The sequence below is a fragment of the Arachis duranensis genome, chromosome 7, assembly GCF_000817695.3.
Source record: "Arachis duranensis cultivar V14167 chromosome 7, aradu.V14167.gnm2.J7QH, whole genome shotgun sequence".
Lineage (NCBI taxonomy): Eukaryota > Viridiplantae > Streptophyta > Magnoliopsida > Fabales > Fabaceae > Arachis > Arachis duranensis.
The window spans coordinates 69,293,209-69,312,783 of record NC_029778.3 but is presented as its reverse complement, the minus strand read 5'-3'; the positions used below and the strand labels follow the sequence as shown (position 1 = coordinate 69,312,783).

The 19,575-nt window shown below is 30.3% G+C and overlaps 2 protein-coding genes across 4 annotated transcripts in view; one reads left to right on the top strand and one right to left on the bottom strand.

The window, feature by feature from the left end:
• Nucleotides 1–82: 82 nt before the first annotated feature.
• On the bottom strand, nt 83–3,620 carry LOC107458654 (uncharacterized). Its single transcript, XM_016076877.3, has 3 exons — nt 2,621–3,620; nt 1,712–1,957; nt 83–388 (listed from the first exon to the last, which is right to left on the bottom strand). Exons 1-3 carry the CDS (start codon nt 3,359–3,361, stop codon nt 257–259), a joined length of 1,119 nt encoding a protein of 372 aa, XP_015932363.1. The 5' UTR covers nt 3,362–3,620; the 3' UTR covers nt 83–256.
• A 7,605-nt stretch (nt 3,621–11,225) lies between these two features.
• LOC107458634 (cytochrome P450 72A68) overlaps nt 11,226–19,575 on the top strand; it is a 30,604-nt gene continuing 22,254 nt past the window's right edge. For 2 of the 3 annotated variants that reach the window (XM_052252101.1, XM_052252100.1), the window contains exon 1: nt 11,226–11,425. In XM_052252101.1, coding sequence (XP_052108061.1) covers nt 11,310–11,425 — 116 coding nt within the window. In that variant the 5' untranslated portion in view covers nt 11,226–11,309. Of the gene's footprint in view, nt 11,596–18,411; nt 18,630–18,807; nt 19,053–19,575 lie in introns of all 3 variants that reach the window. The other variant, XM_016076852.3, reaches the window with a different exon arrangement.

The window sequence follows — 19,575 nt, the reverse complement described above, 5'->3', positions numbered from 1 at the left end:
GTCATAACACCTCGCCACCTCTGTTTTACATCCTAGGTGTTAAGTAATTATACATGTACCATTTGGTGATTTGGCGCTTCTCCTTGTTGCTCCATGGGTTAACAAAAACTCAGAGAAAAGTGGAAACCACCACAAATCTAAAGCATAACCATCACAAATATAAAGCATAACGTGTTATACTTCTTGCAACAATTGGGAGGAACCATTGAGCCAAAATAAATATAAATAACCATGTACTTTGTAACTCAAAAGTTGTCTATTTATGGAATCCAATTACAAATCGTTGAATGCCAGCAAAATCAGAACGTATTTCAAAATTGTGTAAGCTTCCACCTCTATTGTTTTCCATATATTCAACAAGAGTCCTACACTGCTGCTCACCATTTGTCTGCAGACACAAATTGTTGTAGAAACAGTCAGAAGCAACACAAAGTCACATAGGATCCCAAGACATTTACATAACGGCCCTTTGCCAAATACAACACAAAGTTTAGGAAAGCAAACACTATATCCCAAATGTTCTCTAAAGATAAACAAGTCCACTTGAAAATTCTAGCATTCCTATAATCCTATCCATTCAAAGATACTAAAGAAAGCTGATTGTAATATGACCCACTACACATAAACACGTGTGTGTGTGTGTGTGTGTGTTGAACCACCAGCATTCGAGTCTTATTACCAAGAACCGACTAACCGACCCAACCTAATTGGAGTCTCATGAATGAGGGTTGAGGTCTCCCAGAGAAGGTCTTTTTCCATTCACAATATTTGAACCCGAGACCACTAGTTAACCCACCAAGGGACTTGCCACATTTGTCCATTTCTGATTATATATTGATATGATGAAAGAGAATCTTTAATTTTGCAAGAGATGTGCAAACTAAACTGGTACTCATGGATAATAATCAAACTAGGAAGAACAAAACTATAAAGAACATTGGAATTAATGCTGAAATCATAAAATAAATGGGTATGGCAGTTTGAGAAGCCAAAACTCTTCCCTCCCTAAAACTTGTCAGCTAGGCAAATTCAGTTACACAACCCTTCACTCATGCCTTGCATGCCTCAGTCTCACAGAATTGCCAATTACTATTAAGACCTTGACTCTAACCGGATACTAAGAAGGCACCAGATTTACTGCAATGTATAAATTAAAATAGAATAAAAATAAAATACAAAAGGGCAGCTCAGTGTGCAAGCATCCGTGTTATGCAGGGTCTAGGGAAGGACTGCACCCAAAGGGTGTAACCTAGGCACCCAAAATGGAATAATAATACTAGGAATTTTATTAGAAAAATATTAGCAGAACTGGAAGCCCTGTGATCCATGTTATCTACTGGTACAAATTACTCTTAAGAAATTTTACTCGAGTTCTAGACCTCAAGTTTGATGATGCTATTTAGGTAAAAATAGTTTAGTAAACAATGGCGCATATTGCAGAGAATTGCATGATCAAAACCTTTAGGCATCCTGTAAAGAAGAATTCTATTGATGTATCTATGCAATGGTGAACAGTCAAACAGACGCACAAACAGGTTTACTGCTAGCCTTCACAAATTCCATCCACCAACTGCTCACCAAATTCTCATCTAATTATTGGTTATAGTTATGGTTATGGATACCTTTTTATTATTTTATTTATGCGGAAGCAAAAGCACAAGAAGAAACAAAAGAATTCGAATTTCTAGGGGGGCAAAAATGTCCACCATACCTCGAAGGCAAAAAATCCACCAGGCTTCAAGAACAAAGCAGCACCATCACAAAGATGGAAAAGAGCATCCATACCATCAATACCTCCATCCAATGCAACTCTCGGTTCATGCCTACCAACTTCAGCTTGGAGGCCAGAGATGTCTTTACTCGGAATATATGGTGGGTTGCTTACAAGACCCGCAAGCCTTCCTTCCATATCCTTCAACGGTTCAAACCAAGATCCTTCCTTTATTTCAATTTTTTCCTGTAGTGGATAACGAATTGGTTCATACGGTGACCGAAAACAATCTAAAGGGAAGCAATAAAGGTCTGCAGAGAAAACATATTCTGAAAGAAGATGGGAAACAAATGATCAATCACAATCATTTGAAAAACAATTTTGAATTATTTTGCTTTTCTGCAATCGAATGAACAACTTTTAATAATAACAGCTAGAGACAACCATTTGTATGCCACGATCCAACAGCTTAAGTTTCTTCGGAAAGTTGGTTCATAACATGGTATCAAAGGAATTATCGTCAAGCTGCTTAATGTATAATCCTTATTTCTCCCATTCTCTAAAAATTAATTGGAAGTTTCAGCATAAGTTATGATGAATTTGTGCATTGCCTGCACCACGAGCCCAAAAAAGAGCTCTTGCATAACGAGATGTACTGGATATAAAGGCATTCAAACCTATAAGGCATCTTCAGTAATCCTGAGTTTCCATGGCCTTGCATCTTATTCAATATTGAGTTTTGAGTTTTGACCATACCAAAAAAAATGCACAAAACTTAAACCTGGATGCAGAGAGCCACCAAAAGGAATTTAAGTCATCTTGAAATCTCTTACAATCTTGGCTTAAAAGCAATAAATTAAAAAAAAAAGAAAACTTAAATCATGGGTTGTCAAAGCTATAATCGCTAACCTTTAAGCAATACCTCTGCACATTGTAACCAGCAACAGAAACTGCCACAGGGCTTAAATCAGTGGCAATAACCCTCCCTGCATTTTCAAGAACCCTACCAATACCAATGGCAATGGCGCCACTTCCTGTACCCAAATCAGCCCACATCCCTCTTTTCAAGTCCTCATTGTTTGACACCACATCACACACAAAATCAACAATTAGTTCGGTCTCCGGTCTCGGAATCAAGACCCCTTCTTGGACACTCAAAACAAGGTCCCTCCAATGCTCACATCCAACTATGTACTGAAAGGGTCTCCTCTCAGTAATCCTCTGCTTCCATAGACCATAAAGTTCCTCTAAATTAGCCCTCATTTTCACCCTCATATCATCGTCATCGCCGTTCTCCAAACCCGTTTGTGGAAACTGTGAATGGTCTTCAACAACATCCTCAATGAGCCACTTGAGCTCCCTGCAAAGAATGCTCGAGTCTGGGCCATTATCTGACTGAACAAAAGACGAACCAATTGAAGAAGCGACGCCTTCGGCCCAATCACGCCATTTTCTGAGGTCACATAACTTGGCTGAGTAAATTGGTGGCCTCAGAAAGAGTGGAACATGAAATTGGGGTTTCACATAAGTGGGAGAATATGATGATAGCTCTGAAGAACAAATTGGACTCCACAAGGCGGTGAAAACAGAAGGTCTAAACAAATTTGAGAATCTATGGGGGCAATACACAGTGCTTAAGGCTAGCTTCATTTGAAGATGGACAAGCACAGAAAAGCAGACGAACCACAAGCGGCAGTGGCAGCCGAATGAGAGTCTTCTCAACTTCAAAGTCTTCTCTTTTCCGCCGGTGAGCTTTGATTGCGGTTCGGTGCTTTCACTGACAATGTGTGTTTGTTTGGATAATCTTAATTCTTGAGCGAATACCCATCATGATCGTGACAATGTTTTCGAAGAACCTGGAGGGCCGAGGCTCCTATTAATTATTAAACAGAAAAGTTTTTCCGTCTTTTGGGTTTGGATTCGCTCTTGAAAAAAATGTTTTAAAAAAAATGTCAGAGTATAAATTAAAAATCTTTTCAAACAACCATTTTTAACAGACTTTTAAATTAAATAAAAGTATTTTATTTTTTAAGAAAGTTATTTTTTTCACTCAAAATAATCAATCTCAACTAATATTTAATCATGTGGAATAAATTAATTCTTTGTCAATAATATATCTCTAACATTAACGGAATATAAATACATGGTACATTAAGATTTTGATGTATGTGTTAAGTGTTACTTTAGATTTAGAATCTGTTTGAAAAATTTTAAAAACTAATATTTTAGGCTTTTAATTTATAAAAAATTATATTAATGTTGTTTAGTATATTTTTTAAATATATTTTTAATTTTGCAAAAAGTTGATCAAGAGTTTTTTTAAAAAAAAAAATTTATTTCTCTCCTACTCAAAAATTATTTTATCACTTCTATTTATTAAAACAACTTTAATAGAGGTACTTTTATCATAAAAATTCAAATAAAAAATAATTTATTTGTAAGTTGTTTTTAATATAAATTTTTATATTTTAAACTCTTTTTTTTCAAAAGAATTTAATTAAGTTGTTTATCCAAACTTAATATATTAATAGCATATCCAATCCGACCTTTGATAATTCTTTAAAAATACAACTTTGTCTCTTTAAAGGAGAAGACCATCAGCAGCCCATTGTTGAACCTTAGATGCCTCTTTCTCCTTATACTCAACCCTAACGGTATTACTATTAACACCTTGAGTCATAGAGATCATTTTTCAGAAACTACGAGTTGCACTCTGTGTAATTAAAGTGTTGGTAGAGACAATAGGAGCTGTACTATTTTTTTTTTCTGAAAATGTTAGGCAATAAAAAAAAATTATATCTTCAAGATATTATTGTGGCACTTATGTGATTCTCTTCCAATTTTATAAAAGACTTAACTCAAATAGGTTCTTTATAAGATGCCCTAATTACAATATAAATAATTTTTGTATGAAGTTAATTTTTTTGTATATTTTTTAATTTTGAAAAATTTACATAATTTTTTGTATTTTTACAATTAAAATTTTCAATTTTCAGACACTAGTTCTATATTATAAGTACTTCAAGTGATTAAATGTATTAGTTAAAGAAAATACTAATGAAGACATTATTTTTAAGAATACTATTTTAATAGAAAAGAGATTATAGGAGTTAGAATATAAAGTGAAGGAGTTAGACATGAAATTAAATTTAAAAATTTAGAAACAAATCAAATCTCAAAGTAGTAGATGATAACAAATATTTTAGGCTTATAATTTTAGATATAATTAGTATCCTAATTACATTCGCCTTTAGGTATGCCCCCAAGTAGGTGACATAACCTTATTTTTAGTTTGTTGTGGTAATTATGCTGCAGTGTAATATTTTTGAGATATAACTAAACCCATGTAAGATTATATTCTATGATAATGAATTCACTATCACCTTAATATAAAATTATATTGTATTTAAAGAAATTGGACTATACTATAAATATATAATCACATCTTTTGATGGATGAATATGTAAAGATCTGGGTACAAAATAATTATAAGTTAAATCTAAAATATATGTTTTATTAATCTGAAAAAATTCTTACAATAGGTCTTTCATACGTGTCATAAGATAGTAGCAATGAAATTATAAGCACAATCCAATAAAGTTACATAATCTAATATAATTAACCTAGTAAAAAGTAAGAGATTGTTTGTGCAATATCAAAATACATATGACTCTAACATGCTGATTTTTTTAACTTATATATCGGCTCATAAGCTTATAACTATTAATGAAACAAAAGATAATTGAGTTCAAAAAATACATATGATTCTTCACTTATAAATCAACAAAATACATATAATTCTTCACTTGGTATTTATTGTCCGCTAATAAATCTCCTCACGTGTTAGTTAGAGATCTAAAACTAGGTGTTAATATGAAAGTAAACATGCTTATGGATGTCGCTGAGCTGGTTACTCCAAGTAACTCTGGAGAGTTTTAAGTTGGTGGTATTGGAGACCTCACAATAATGAGTTGCTTCATTTTGAGCCCACCAGGAGGTGAGAGTATTTGCTGAGTAGTCTACACAACATAGATAACTATTTCAACACTAAAAATAAGTAAATTATGGTCAATAAATATCAATCCTATATTCACAGATTCATCATTCTAAGGTGCAGATTGAGATAAATCAATATCTTTAACATGCTCTAAGTTGAGCGAGACTCTTACTTTTGGCATCTTATATATTCTTATTCTTTTTTGTCTTTGCATAAAAATAAAAATTTAAATATAACATATAGATTCAACTGAAGGAAAAAAATTTAATAATTCACAAAAGTTCACAATAAAAGCCACCTTTGCTGTACTAGTGTCATTCACTAGAATTATTTTTGTCTATAATTAACAAGGTTACACAATGGTAGAAAACATCCATCAAGGCATGGTTCACATCAAGGCCAATCAATCACCTTCAACCAGCCTTGAACCCAAGTTTACAAGTCTCAAGAGAAATGTAAAGCCTATCAAATAGTGACTGACCCTCTGGTTGAGATATGATCCACATAATTGCAGTGGAACTTGGATTGCTCCTTAATAGTTCACTCGAGTAGTCTTGTATTTTACTATATTATTCTCCCTCTTTTTCAATTACTTGTTTTCTTGTAGTCTCCAAAGTTCTTGTAATTATCTTATAATGAAATTGCACATTATAATCTTGACACATGTACACCTTAACCTCTTTTAGTGTCAAGTCCGTCCAAGTTTCTAACACCTTAACCAGCTTACTCGCAACTCAATTGCGGTCGACCAAATTAGAACAAAAATGTATGTTTGTTTACAAAAGTCTTGATCTGATAGCAATAATTTCTAGAATTATATGAGGTATAGATTAACTACATACATCTTTCTTCAACACACGTCGCCCTAATCTTTTTAGTTCCTTCCTAATATATCGGCATTTCTTTTTCTCATAGCCGATGAATGCCTATCATATTGTGTTTTTTTATGCTTTTTTATATAAGAAATCAATACATAATGCTTAATTATGGAGTGTTTTGGTGCTTAAGTTGTATATTACTTTGATCACTTTAATTTGATTAATTTTGTAGAAAATGATAAAAAAAAAAAAGAAGCAAAAAGCACAAAAAAAAAAAGAAAAAATTTTGGACACGCTTTGAAGTTTAGGATACGCTTTAGAGTCTTAGACTACGCTTTTGAAAGCATGGCCCCTAAAGCGTGTACTAAAGCATTACCAAGCCACAAGCAACAAATGGCAATGTGAACAAAGGAGGCATGCATGAAGGCGTTACTAATGCCAAGGGAAACATGCATGAAGGCGTTACTAACGCCAAGGGAAGGGCGTTACTAACACCAATAAACAAAGCAAGCATGCACGGATTACTGAAGCTATAATGAACAAAGCATACATGCATGAGGCCAATCAATGAAGCTATAGGAAGCATGCGCTAATCAATGAAAGCCATATGATGCATGAGGCATTAATAATGAATAAAGCATGCATCCAATAGGCGTTACTAACGGCAATCAACGAAGCAAGAGAAGCATGCATGGAGTGTGAACATATGACAACGTAAAGCAATGAAGAAAAAAGCAAGCGTTGCCTAGATGTTTCTAACACCAACATATGAAGCGCCTTCCAAGAACGGCGCCAACGTGAAGCAATGGAACAAATGAAGCATGCATGGAATACTTACCCAAGGTGTTGCTAACGCCCACTTGTTGAAGCGCCCTTCAAGATGGCGCTGGTAATGCAACATGAACCAAGGCAAGCACACACTTGGGCGTTAGTAACGCCTGGTAATGAAGTGCGAGTTCTCAAGCAACGCCCATGACACAAGAATTTCTCAAAAACAACTTGGTTGCAAGTATAAATCTAAACCAACAATTAAACCTCAATCAACGTTTAATTAGATTGTCACAAGTACAAATCCCAATAAAAATAAAGCGAAGTATTCAAATCTCGAATCATCTCTCAAGGAATTACAGGGAAATGTGTTGATTATTGGTTATGATGTACTTCTTTTTGGGTTTTGAAATAAGAAACAAGAAATGTAAATAGCAAAAAAGTAAGGAAAACACAAATGGTAAAAAGGTCTTGGCAAGCGTTAATGGTTAAGGATCTCTATCCTTGTCACTAACCACAATATGATAGTTGTAGAGATCAATTTCATTTAGTCATTCTCTAACAATTGAAGGAAGGTCAAATGAATTTCATCAATCCCAATCCATAAGTCCTAGCCACTCACTAATCAAATTAGTGAATGCTAGTGTCAATAGACATCAACCATCAATCACTTGGGTATTAGCAACTCAAGGTCACCCAAGTTACCAACCCAAGTCAAGAATAGAAAAATTTACCAACCCAACTAAAAGAGACATTTCATCAAACACATAAAATGCAATAAAGAGAAATATCATAAAATGCAAGAATTAATAAAAGTTATAACCAACACAAGCAAGAAAGCAATAAGAGAAACCAAGGCAAACATAAAAAAGACATGGAAACATAAAATTATATTGAAAAGGAAATTAAAAGTAACACAAGAGTTCATAAACTAAATAGGCAAAATAAAGGAATCAATAAGAGAAGTAGATAACTAAAGTACTAGAACAAATAAAAATAAAAAAAAGCTAAATTAAAATAAGACTGAAATCTGAACCTACGAGTGTAAATGAATGAAATGTGAACGAATGATTCTTTCAACTCCACTCTGCAGCCTCTTGTTTTATTTTTTAATATTTAAAAAATATATATTTAAATTTTTACCTATTTAACTACTAATAAGAGAAATTAGGAGAATGAATTATAACTTCTAATTATTACTCGAAAATTCCAATAAGTCCAACTTCGTTCCCTTTAATAAATTTTTAAATATAAATATGATAATTGATTTTTTTTTCAAACATTTGTTGACAAAAAAGGTAATTTATCTAATTCTATAGATTTTGTAGGAATACATATAAATTGGATAATATCCGCATATTTGCATTAATTATCTACATTTGATATGAATTTTGTGGATATATCCGAATCGCAGAGCCATCGAATCAGAACAGATCCGATTCACACTATGGTAGGATTAGATTACAGATTTGACAGTAATATCCGCAGATCTACATATCCGCACATCTCATATAAATAGTATAGTTTAAGAAAGTAAACCCGCAGTCGAGACCTGGATCATATGGCAACTTTGTTTGCCTCACTTGGAGTTGCACCGGATTCAAATTCTCATGGAGGAATATAGAACCATGCTAATAGAGTAATAGTAGAAGTAGGTGTGTGAGTTGGTGTGTGTTGTAGACCAAAAAAAAAGTAAACCTTAATGTGACCTAACTCTCTTACCATGCTGCTCTCTGGCTCTCCCGCTCCTCTCTTAGACTCTCACCAGACCTAATTCCACGCTCCCACTGTCTCATTACTATCAAACTCACTTCACTTCTGATCGGCTCCACCTCCATCATTGGCGCTCGTTCATCGTCGCGTCTCTTCTGTCGTCTCCTAAGTTTGTCATTTCCTCCAGCTGCACGCTCGTTGTCTCTTCCATCGACGCAGTGGACGGTGGTCTTGTTCTTCATAGGCGCGGTGGTCGTCTCCTTCATCAGCGACTCAGCGCATTTGTCGTCTCCTCCAACGATGCGGTCGTCTCCTCCAACGGCGTGGTCGTCTCTTTCATCGGTGGTGGTCGTCTCCTCTAGTGGCCCTGTCAGACCACGGCTCCTTCATCTTCATTGTTTCCATCGTCTTCAACTCATCAGGTAATTTAATTTTAATTTTTAAATAATAAAGTATCAGAATAATCTAAATATTATTTGTATATAAATGCTTATAGATTAAAGTAATAAAATTATTGTATTATTGTGTAATAGACTCTATAAAATGTGTGGAAGATCACTAAAAAAAATTATCTAAGTTAAAAGATAGAATTTATATTGGTCGACGAATGGCACTGAGGGTTTGAAAATATTGCATCAATAATGTTATTAATCAACTCAATGAATCTTTGCAGTCATATGATTTATTTGTTTGAAAGGTAGAATGATTTATTTAATTGTAAACTGATATGGTACTGAGTGTTTATATAATTTATTTAATTGTAGTCATATGGCACTGCTACACTGATGATTTATGAATTAATATGGTTTATTTAATTGTAAGATTGTTCACTTGTTTAAAATTAGAATAGCTGATAATAAGCAAGTGTTTACTAACAATACAAGTGAGTCTGAAGCCGAGAGCATTCACTAATGCTTGTATTGGTATATAATAATTTACATTGCTTCTTTCAAATTATTCTACCATGTTTTACTAATTTTTTTTTTCACTTGCTATTTCTTAATAGAAATGAATGGTTGCTGATATAGTGTCAATTGAAAAAGATATCTCAATTAAAACTTGTTTTAATATGCTGAATTGCTTATTTAGTGTGTTGTTTTATAAATTTTATGATATTTTGTGTTATTATTATTTTTTTATTATTCAAGAGAATTTTTATTAATAATATTTTAGGAGTAAATAGATTTAAACAGGAAAAAAAATAGATGTTTTGGACATTTTTTAAAAAAATAGCCAAACAAGACTTTAAAACAGTTTTTTTGAATTATGCGAATATACGATATCCGATTCTATTCAATCTGTAAATATGTGGATTAGATCGGATCAGATCTGATCTCAAAAAATACGAATATCGATCTAATTTAATGAGTGTAGTACAAATCAACTAAAATTTTAAGCTATATCCAATCCAATCTAATTCGTATAAAACCCTAGATTTTGACGTAGCATGCAGCAATAGAAAGAAATTTTTTTCTTCAACTTTGCAATTGTTGGATGAAAAATTGACTACATAATTTTATATAGATAGAATTGATCAAGTTGTTAATAACTAAAATATTATGCAACACTCTTTAAAACTATAAGATGATGAAATTAAAGCAATTATAAATTATTTTTTATAGTTCTAGATTAATATACTTTTTATATGTTAATCTAATTTCAAATATTTAAAACTTCATTAATAGACCTCTGGGTTTATATGGCTAAACATATAGTTATGTAAGATACTTTTGTTATTTACCCAGCCTATCGCTTAAATTTTATTTATTTATTCAATCAATGTGTATTTAACACAATTATAATATTTAAAAGAGTTTTATAATGGTTACTCAACTTATCTAAATGGCGCTCACTAAAAACACAAAATAAAAAATTTTACTATAATTATAATATTTGTGTATTAAAATTAAATTCTAATTTTAAATGTATCATCTTTTAATTTTTTTTCCAACAAAACTTTTTTATTTATATTCTTATTATCATCAAATACCGAGATTACTAGTAGCAAAATCATAAATTTTTTAATTACCATACAAATCAAGTAGCAATATTTCACATTATTTGTACCTTGAAAATATCGAGCGACGAGGAAACACTTGGCTTCCTTCTCTATATAAAAAAATATAAAAATGTATATGGTACTGCAGCATGCCAGCAGGTCTCATAATTATCTCCACCGAAATTCCAGAAGTTTTAACTTCTTCCATATATTATTTTCCGTGAAACACTTGGCTTCCTTCTCTATAAAATCTTCTTGTCTTTATTTTTATTTTTCAACATATCGGAGAGAGAAAACAAGAAAATGGAAATAGCATGGTCCACTAATATTGTTATTGCTGCAGCCACAGTAGTTGTGTTGCTTTCATGGGGATGGAGGGTCCTCAATTGGTTATGGCTGAGGCCAAAGAAGCTTGAGAGGTTGCTAAGAGATCAAGGCCTTCGAGGCACACCGTATAAGGTTCTAGTTGGAGACTCGAAAGATTTTATGAAGATGCAAAGGGAAGCAAGAACCAAACCCATGAACACCTCTGATGACGATATTGTTCCTCGTACGCAGCCTTATGTCCTACAATGCTTCAACGAATACGGTACGATATGTCTAATTATTAGCTATGGAATTTGTAATATCTAAATTCAGTTTTATTTTATATTAAGTCATCGTATATTTTTTAGGAGTTTAATTTTTGATATACACTAATATATATTATAAAATATTTTATATATTTATCAAATTATATTGTTTTTTAAATTTGAATCTTTAAATTTTAAATTTATTTTAAAAAATAAAAGTGATTTTTTTATTATTTATTTTATGGATAAAATTAAAAAAAGTATGAAAAAAATTATTTAAGAATAAAAANATAAAAATATAAAGTTTAAAAAATTTAAATTCTTTTTTAGGATATGAATTTAAAAAACTTATTTTTTAATAATGTAATATTACGTATAAAATTATTATATATCAAAATTAATTTATCTCTTAATTTATAGCGACAACTTTAACATTATATGAATATGTGTTTTTTTGGTTTACTGAAAATAAAAAAATTCAAATTCATAATTTCTGGGATGAATATGAAAAAACTATACGAGTTATTGGTTTATATAAATATGTCTTAGATAGTCATAGAAAGGGGGATTTACTGATAACAAGGTTATTTAAGATTAGAGTTAAAAGGAGTAGTGTCCAACCCGAATTTGATGGGCTCATGATGAGATCAACTGTTAACCAATTGGACTTGAGTTGAAGCAAGGACATTTTTCCTTGATACGTAACCATCCATTCTTCTTTTGCAAAATGTCATATATATATATGATAAATATTATGTGCCTAACATACGCTGTCTAATTTATTAAAAAAGATAAAAAAATAATATTTAATAAATTTTAAATATTTTACTTTTACTTTATATATATATTCAAGTCTTGTAATCTGTGTATTTATCATGTTGTATAGTCAAATAAAAGAAGACATGTATTTGATTTTATTTTTAACCAAAAATAATATATGCATTATTTTTTATGTATATTTTTATACTTTTTTATATAATATTAAAGATAAATTTTTTATTTTTATTAATCACTTTTAATACAAAATATAAAAGTTATAAAAAATATACACAAAAATAACAAACATCACATTTTTTTATTGAAATCATCAGTGTCTCTAAGTCATATGATATGGACAAAAAAGATATAAATAATAGAGAAATAATGTCAATCGGAAACTTGTTTCTTGGACGTAACTCGTAAGCCATCTTCAATTAACTTGAAAACACAAGTAATGACAACGACATACAAACTCGTGCGTATCTTGGTTCTTTGGACTAGAAACAATGACAACGACATACAAACTCGTGCGTATCTTGGTTCTTTGGACTAGAAACAATGACAACGACATACAAACTCGTCATCACACGAAAACAAAGGACCAGGGGCGGAGCTTAGTTAAGACAAGAGGGGTCACGGCCCCCCAAATTTTTGTTAAAAAAATTAGTAGTATTTTTTTAAAAAATAAAAAATAATTCAGTTGACTCAAATACTTTACTATGACTTAAAATATCAAAGTTTAATTTTTATCTCTTGCTTTTATTGCACAATAATTTTTAGTTTTAAATATTCAAACCTTATTAGATTTGGACTGAACTAAGTGTATTCACATTTTACAGCTCTCTCTATTCAATAAGTAACACTCTCTCTATCTTTGAATTCAAATATAAAAAAATTAGGTTTTTTTATTTATGTAATTTAATATTATTTTATATTTTACTGTTTATTTAATTTAATTTTTTATATGCTAAAAAATATTAGAATATTCAATAAGTATTGATATTATTGTATTTGTATAAATTGATAAAAAAAATTTAATAAATATTATAAATTTTAGTATTTATCCTTTTAATTTCTTTTTTACATATTTTACAAGATATATTCAAATTTTTGTATAAAATAATAATGAAAAATCAAAGAACTGATACATTTTTAAGAGGAAGGCTAATATTTAAGAAGGAGAACATATAATTTTTACAATATTAACCCTTGTAGATAGTTCTTCTACTTGAATGAATCACGAAGAAAGTGAGATACAACCTTCAAAAGTTTAAAGAGTTATATCTGATGAGTTTGACTTTAATTCTTTACAACGAAACACTGAAAAACGGCTTTAAATTTAGTAATATCACCAAAATCAAAGAGATGAGGTTAGATGAACTTATCTTAAATGAGTTCATATAAAAAACTTCTTCACAATTATTTTCTATCTGACCCCCCAAAATTTTATTTCAAACTCCGCCACTGCAAAGACCACACGCAACGCAAGCCATGACTTCAACAAGTTTCATTTCATTTATCCAGTTAATAACTAGTAATATTCTTAAGAAGCAAAAAGTAAAATATTTTTATAAAAACTAAAAAGTTTAGATTTTCAATATATATTAAATATTTCAAAGTTTTTGCATTTTTAGTTTTTAATCAATTTTCCGATCAAAACCCAAATATTTTTTACTAATATTTTTTTATGTTGAGGATAGTTATTATTCCCTCTTTTTACTAATTATATAGCATGAAGATTGTAGTGGTAATATAATGACTTATCTCGATCTTCTCGATATATATTTAATTTTCATGCTAACCTCCATTTCGTTACATATAGAAAGATTTCGTTAATTATGTGACATTAATTATTATGTCATTATGTAATATGACGCTTAATATGATATGTCATATATCATTTAACATATGAAAGGACTGATTTAACTTATGATTGTATCTTTTGAAAACTAATATATCTAACAAAATACTTTGAGGATCAATTTAGAGATTAGGTTATTTTTCGAAAACAAATTTGAGTATTAACCCGAATTATTTTATTGTGTTCTCCACATACGTGCAAACAAATATGCTACGTATTCTGGACATACTTTGGACTCTGGAGTTCTGTGCAATGAATTTTGTCATAATTTGAAAATAAAAAGAAAATAAAAAGATATTACTATCTTTAATATATAATTAATATCTCAAATCAGTTTTTAAGAAATTCTAGTCAAATACTTTAATTTTCAATAAATGTTAATCACAAAATCAGATTGTTAGCACCTGATATATTTAATAGAGGTCACTCGGATAAAGATATTTAAAATGTTTTTTTTAAATATTTTTTTATTAATTAAAATTTAATACATATAATTGATTAAATTATATTACTTTTGTCAAAATTAGATCAGACAAATTAATTTAGCTGAAAAATTGATAAATCAAATTTTAAACCGATCTAAATTAATATTCTTTTTTATAAAAAATGACTACAATAATCTTATTATAGAAAATGACTAAAATATTCTTATTATAATATTTTTTTAATTTTGAAAACCCTAAATTCTAACCCTATAACGGCACAAAGAAAAGAAAAGGGTTAAAATTTAGGATTTTTAATATATATATAAGAATATTTTAGTTATTTTTTATTATAAAGTATTGTAATTATTTTTTATAAAAAAATATTAATTTAGACCGGTTCAAGGTGTAATTTATCAATTTTTTTGCTAAATCAATTTATCTGATTTAATTTTAATAAAAATAATATAGTTTAATGAATTATATGTATTGAATTTTAATTATTTAAAAATATCTTTAAAAAAAACGTTTTAAGTGTCTTTGTCTAAGTAGCTCCTATATTTAATTGGTTAGGCAAGTTAGTCAATTGAAAATTTAGTTGAAGTTAGTTATGTTACTTAGCTTGTTAAACCAAGTAAGCAAGTTCTTCTCATTTCTTGTATATAAACCAAAAAGAACTCAATGAAATTCATTGATTTTTCCATCATTCATTTCTCCAACTCTCTGAATTAACATGGTATCAAAAGAAATTCTTTCACTTTTGCTCTAAAAAGCTTCAAAAAATTCAATCACCAGAACAATCTAAAGTTGGCAGTGTGTTAATAATGTGGTAAATGTAAACTTAATTTAGCAGAAGCATTAATTAAGATTTTAAAAATTGTGATTTTCATACCTGGATTGGTTGTCATAACAAGTATTGATTATGGTAGAATTAAACTTTAAAACTGATTTTGCAAAGTTTTAGTTACAATAGAGTTGAACTTCAACACTGGTTTCTCTCTCTTTTCTTTCTTCTAGACGTTCATCAAGATGGAAGTTTCTTAATATTTTTCAGTGAGTAAAAACTGTAAAACGTCGTGTGTAGAGGCAGAGAGAGGACCACATTTTATGTGTTATTATCTTTAAATCTAATGCGTCCATCAAACATTAAAATTAACGGATGAGATTAAATCATTAATAGTTTATAGATAATTACAATTAGGCCACAACAGAAATTTAAATTACAATAAACTTCCAACATTCTCCCACTTGGCCTAACTGTAATCATGTTTTCACACGTTACATAATTGCTTTAATATGATAAAATACTTTGTGTGAGTTATGGTAGTCATGTATTTAATATGAAACACATTTTCTTCCATATACTACAACCACTAGCATCTTACTACACAAGTTACATAAATAACACAAAATTTCATATCGGTCCCATAAAGTTTCTAGATCATTATGTTATAACTCATAAAATAATATTACTTTAATTAGAAACAACAAACTATCATTGTTCAGAAAACATATAGATAAACATAGGGAGCTCAAAGTGTTAGTATCATTTAGAAGAACCAAGACCCATTTTATGTACATGTTCCTTAAATGTCTTTGGTTGCAATCCTTTAGTCAATGGATCAGCAATCATAAGTTCTGTTCTAACATATTTTTATGGACACTCTTTGTTTTCGAACTTCTTCCTTAACGTCAAAGTACTTTATTTCCATATGTTTGGCACCTTTAGAATATCTATCATTTTTTGAAAAAAATACTGCTGCAAAATTATCACAATAAATTTTCAATGGCCTAGCAATTGAGTCAACAATGCCAAGTCCTGAAATAAAATTTCGCAGCCATAAAGCTTGATTTGTAGCTTCAAAACTTGCTACAAATTCTGCTTCCATAGTAAATGTTGCTACAATGCTTTGCTTGGAACTTTTCCATTATATGGCAGCTTCTCCAAATAAGAATAAGTAGCCAAATGTAGACTTTTTTGTGTCAGCACATCCACCAAAATCTAAATCTGAATAACCAATTACTTCTAATTGGCTACATTTTTTGTACATGAGCATATAATTCTTTGTATCTTGAAGATATCTTAAAACCTTCTTTGCAGCTTTCCAATGATCCATTCTAGGATTACTTTGATACCTTCCAAACATTCCTACTGCAAAGCTAATATCCGGTCTTGTGCAAGTTTGTATATACATAAGACTTTTCACTACAGAACTATATGGAATTCCTTCCATTCGCTTCCGTTCTATATCATTTTTTGGGCATTGCATAAGACTAAACTTGTCCTCTTTTTGAATTGGTGCAATTCCTACGAAACACTTTTTCATGTTGAACCTCTCTAGAACTTTATTTATATAGGCCTTCTGAGACAATCCTAACAATCCTATTTATCACGAAAAATTTCAATTCCTATCACATAGGATGCCTCTCCCATATCTTTCATTTAAAAGTTTCTAGAAATATATTCTTTAGTCTCACGCAACATTCCCAAATTATTTGTTGCAAGCAACATATAAGACTAGAAAGATAAACTTACTCCCACTGACCTTTCGGTATATGCATACATCAACAACATTTTCTTCAAAACCGAAAGAAAGAATGGTATTATTAAACTTAATATACCATTGTCGTGAGGCTTGTTTTAGTCCATATATTGATTTCTTAAGTTTACACACCATACGACCTTTTCCTTCAGTTGAAAAACCTTCAAGTTGATCCATATAAACTTCTTCATCAAGATTACCATTCAGAAAGGTAGTTTTTACATCCATTTGATATAATTCTAAGTCATAATGAGCCACAAGTGCCATAATAATACGCAATGAATCTTTCTTAGAAATAGGTGAAAATGTTTCTTTATAATCAACACCATTTTTTTGAGTAAATCCTTTAGCAACAAGTCTAGCTTTATATCGTTCAACATTGCCTTTTGAGTCTCGCTTAACTTTGAAGACCCATTTACAACCAATACATTTAGCACCTTCTGGCAATGCAACAATATCCCAAACCTTGTTATCTTCCATGGATTTTAACTCTTCTTTCATGGCATCAATCCATTTTTCTGAATCATTACTATTTATGACTTGTGTAAATGAAACTGAATCTTTAGATATTCCAATATCTTCTTCTTGTAAATAAGTCTCATAATAGTTTGAAATAGCTGACTTTCTTTTTCTTTGATATCTCCTCAATGGTATTTCTTGAAATTTATTTCTTTCTGATATTTGTGAGTTAATTTCTTTATTGGGAGCATTATCATTCAAATCTTGTTCATCACTATTAATGTGTTCGACAATAGTTGGAACAACTCTTTGAATAGGTGTGGATAAAGGAACACTAACATGTATAGGAACATAAACTTTAATTTCCTTTATTTCTACATTTTGATAATTTTCACTCCCACTAACTTCACCATTTTCAAAGAATTTTGCATTACTAGTTTCTACAATTCTTGGACTATGGTTTGGATAATAAAAAATATACCCTTTAGATTTCTTTGGATAGCCAATAAAATAGCCATTTAAAGACTCTTATATTTTTGTCTAACTTTTTTCTTACCAAAATTTGACCAAAATTTGATATGAGAGAGACTGAGGAAAGAGAAAGAGAGAGAACTTTGAATAATGAAGTGTTGGTGTTAAAACTAATTCAAGTAGCTATAGAATAAAAGTTCTCACATTTTTACATTGTAGATTAGCATTTTATACAAAACCCACCTAGGTGGCATAAATATCTACTAGTAACTATTTCTCTAACAAAATAATTCTTATACAGTCCTTTGTATTATACAGGGAATAATTCTTTTTTCTGGTTTGGAGGAACACCAAGAGTGATTGTCACAGATCCTGAGCTAATCAAAGATGTATTCAACAAGGTCTATGATTTTCCGAAGCCAGATACAAATCCATTGATCAAGTTATTGGTTAATGGTCTTGCTGGTCATGACGGTGAGAAGTGGAGCAAACATAGAAGAATAATCAACCCTGCATTTCATTTAGAAAAGTTGAAGGTTATTTTCACTACATATATCTGAATTGAAATGATGAGCATGGAATTTTTTCATTCCTCAATTTTGATGTGGCATAGTTTGCGATAACTTGCATATACATTATTACCAAGTAACACATTTTTCTTTTTTATTTTTTTAAGAACCTTATTTGACTTATTTTTTCTATCTTGCTTTGCAGATTATGGTACCAATATTCTTCAAAAGCTGCAATGATATGATAAATAAATGGGAGAAAATGTTGTCATCGAATGGAAGCTGTGAAATTGACGTGTGGCCTTTTCTTCAAAATATGGCCAGTGATGTCATTTCTCGCGCAGCATTTGGAAGTAGTTACGAAGAAGGAATACGAATATTTGAACTTCAAAAAGAGCAGCTTAAACTTACAATGGAAATTATAATGACAGTTTACATTCCCGGATGGAGGTAAGATTACTTTACATATCAAACCTAGCTTATAATTAACTAATGCAAGATTACCATTAGCAAATGACATTTACTTTTAACAAACACACACAATTTGACACTATTTGAATTATATCTTCAGACAGAAATACAAAAATAAAGAGATAGAAACGAAAAAACTAGAGACAGAGATGAAAAAGTTTCTTTATATCTTGTTTGGTGCAAACATAAATATAAATACAAAATATTTAAACATATTTTTATTTATCTGTCTCTTACATATTAAACAACTCTCAACCTTCTTCCACTACTATTCCTCGTCAGAGATCATCAACCTAAATCAAAATTCAAAAATGTAATCATCATTATTTCTTTTTCATGTCTCTAAGGTTGTGTTTGTTTCTCAATACTGAAATTGAGAGATTAAGACTAAATATTATGTTTGTTAATTAGAAAGTAAAACTAAAATTTCAATTTTAAGACATACCCTTCAATACTTTTAAAATGTGAAGATATATTAGATTGAAATTTATGGAAACCAAAA

What these genes read in the sequence shown, in the direction of transcription:
- LOC107458654 (XM_016076877.3), bottom strand. Translation starts at nt 3,361, where the DNA reads ATGAAGCTAGCCTTAAGCACTGTGTATTGCCCCCATAGATTCTCAAAT. An exon ending in TGCAGAGGTATTGCTTAAAG is followed by an intron (nt 1,958 to 2,620) that starts GTTAGCGATTAT and finishes TATCCACTACAG; the next exon opens with GAAAAAATTGAAATAAAGGA. An exon ending in GTGGATTTTTTGCCTTCGAG is followed by an intron (nt 389 to 1,711) that starts GTATGGTGGACA and finishes TTGTGTCTGCAG; the next exon opens with ACAAATGGTGAGCAGCAGTG.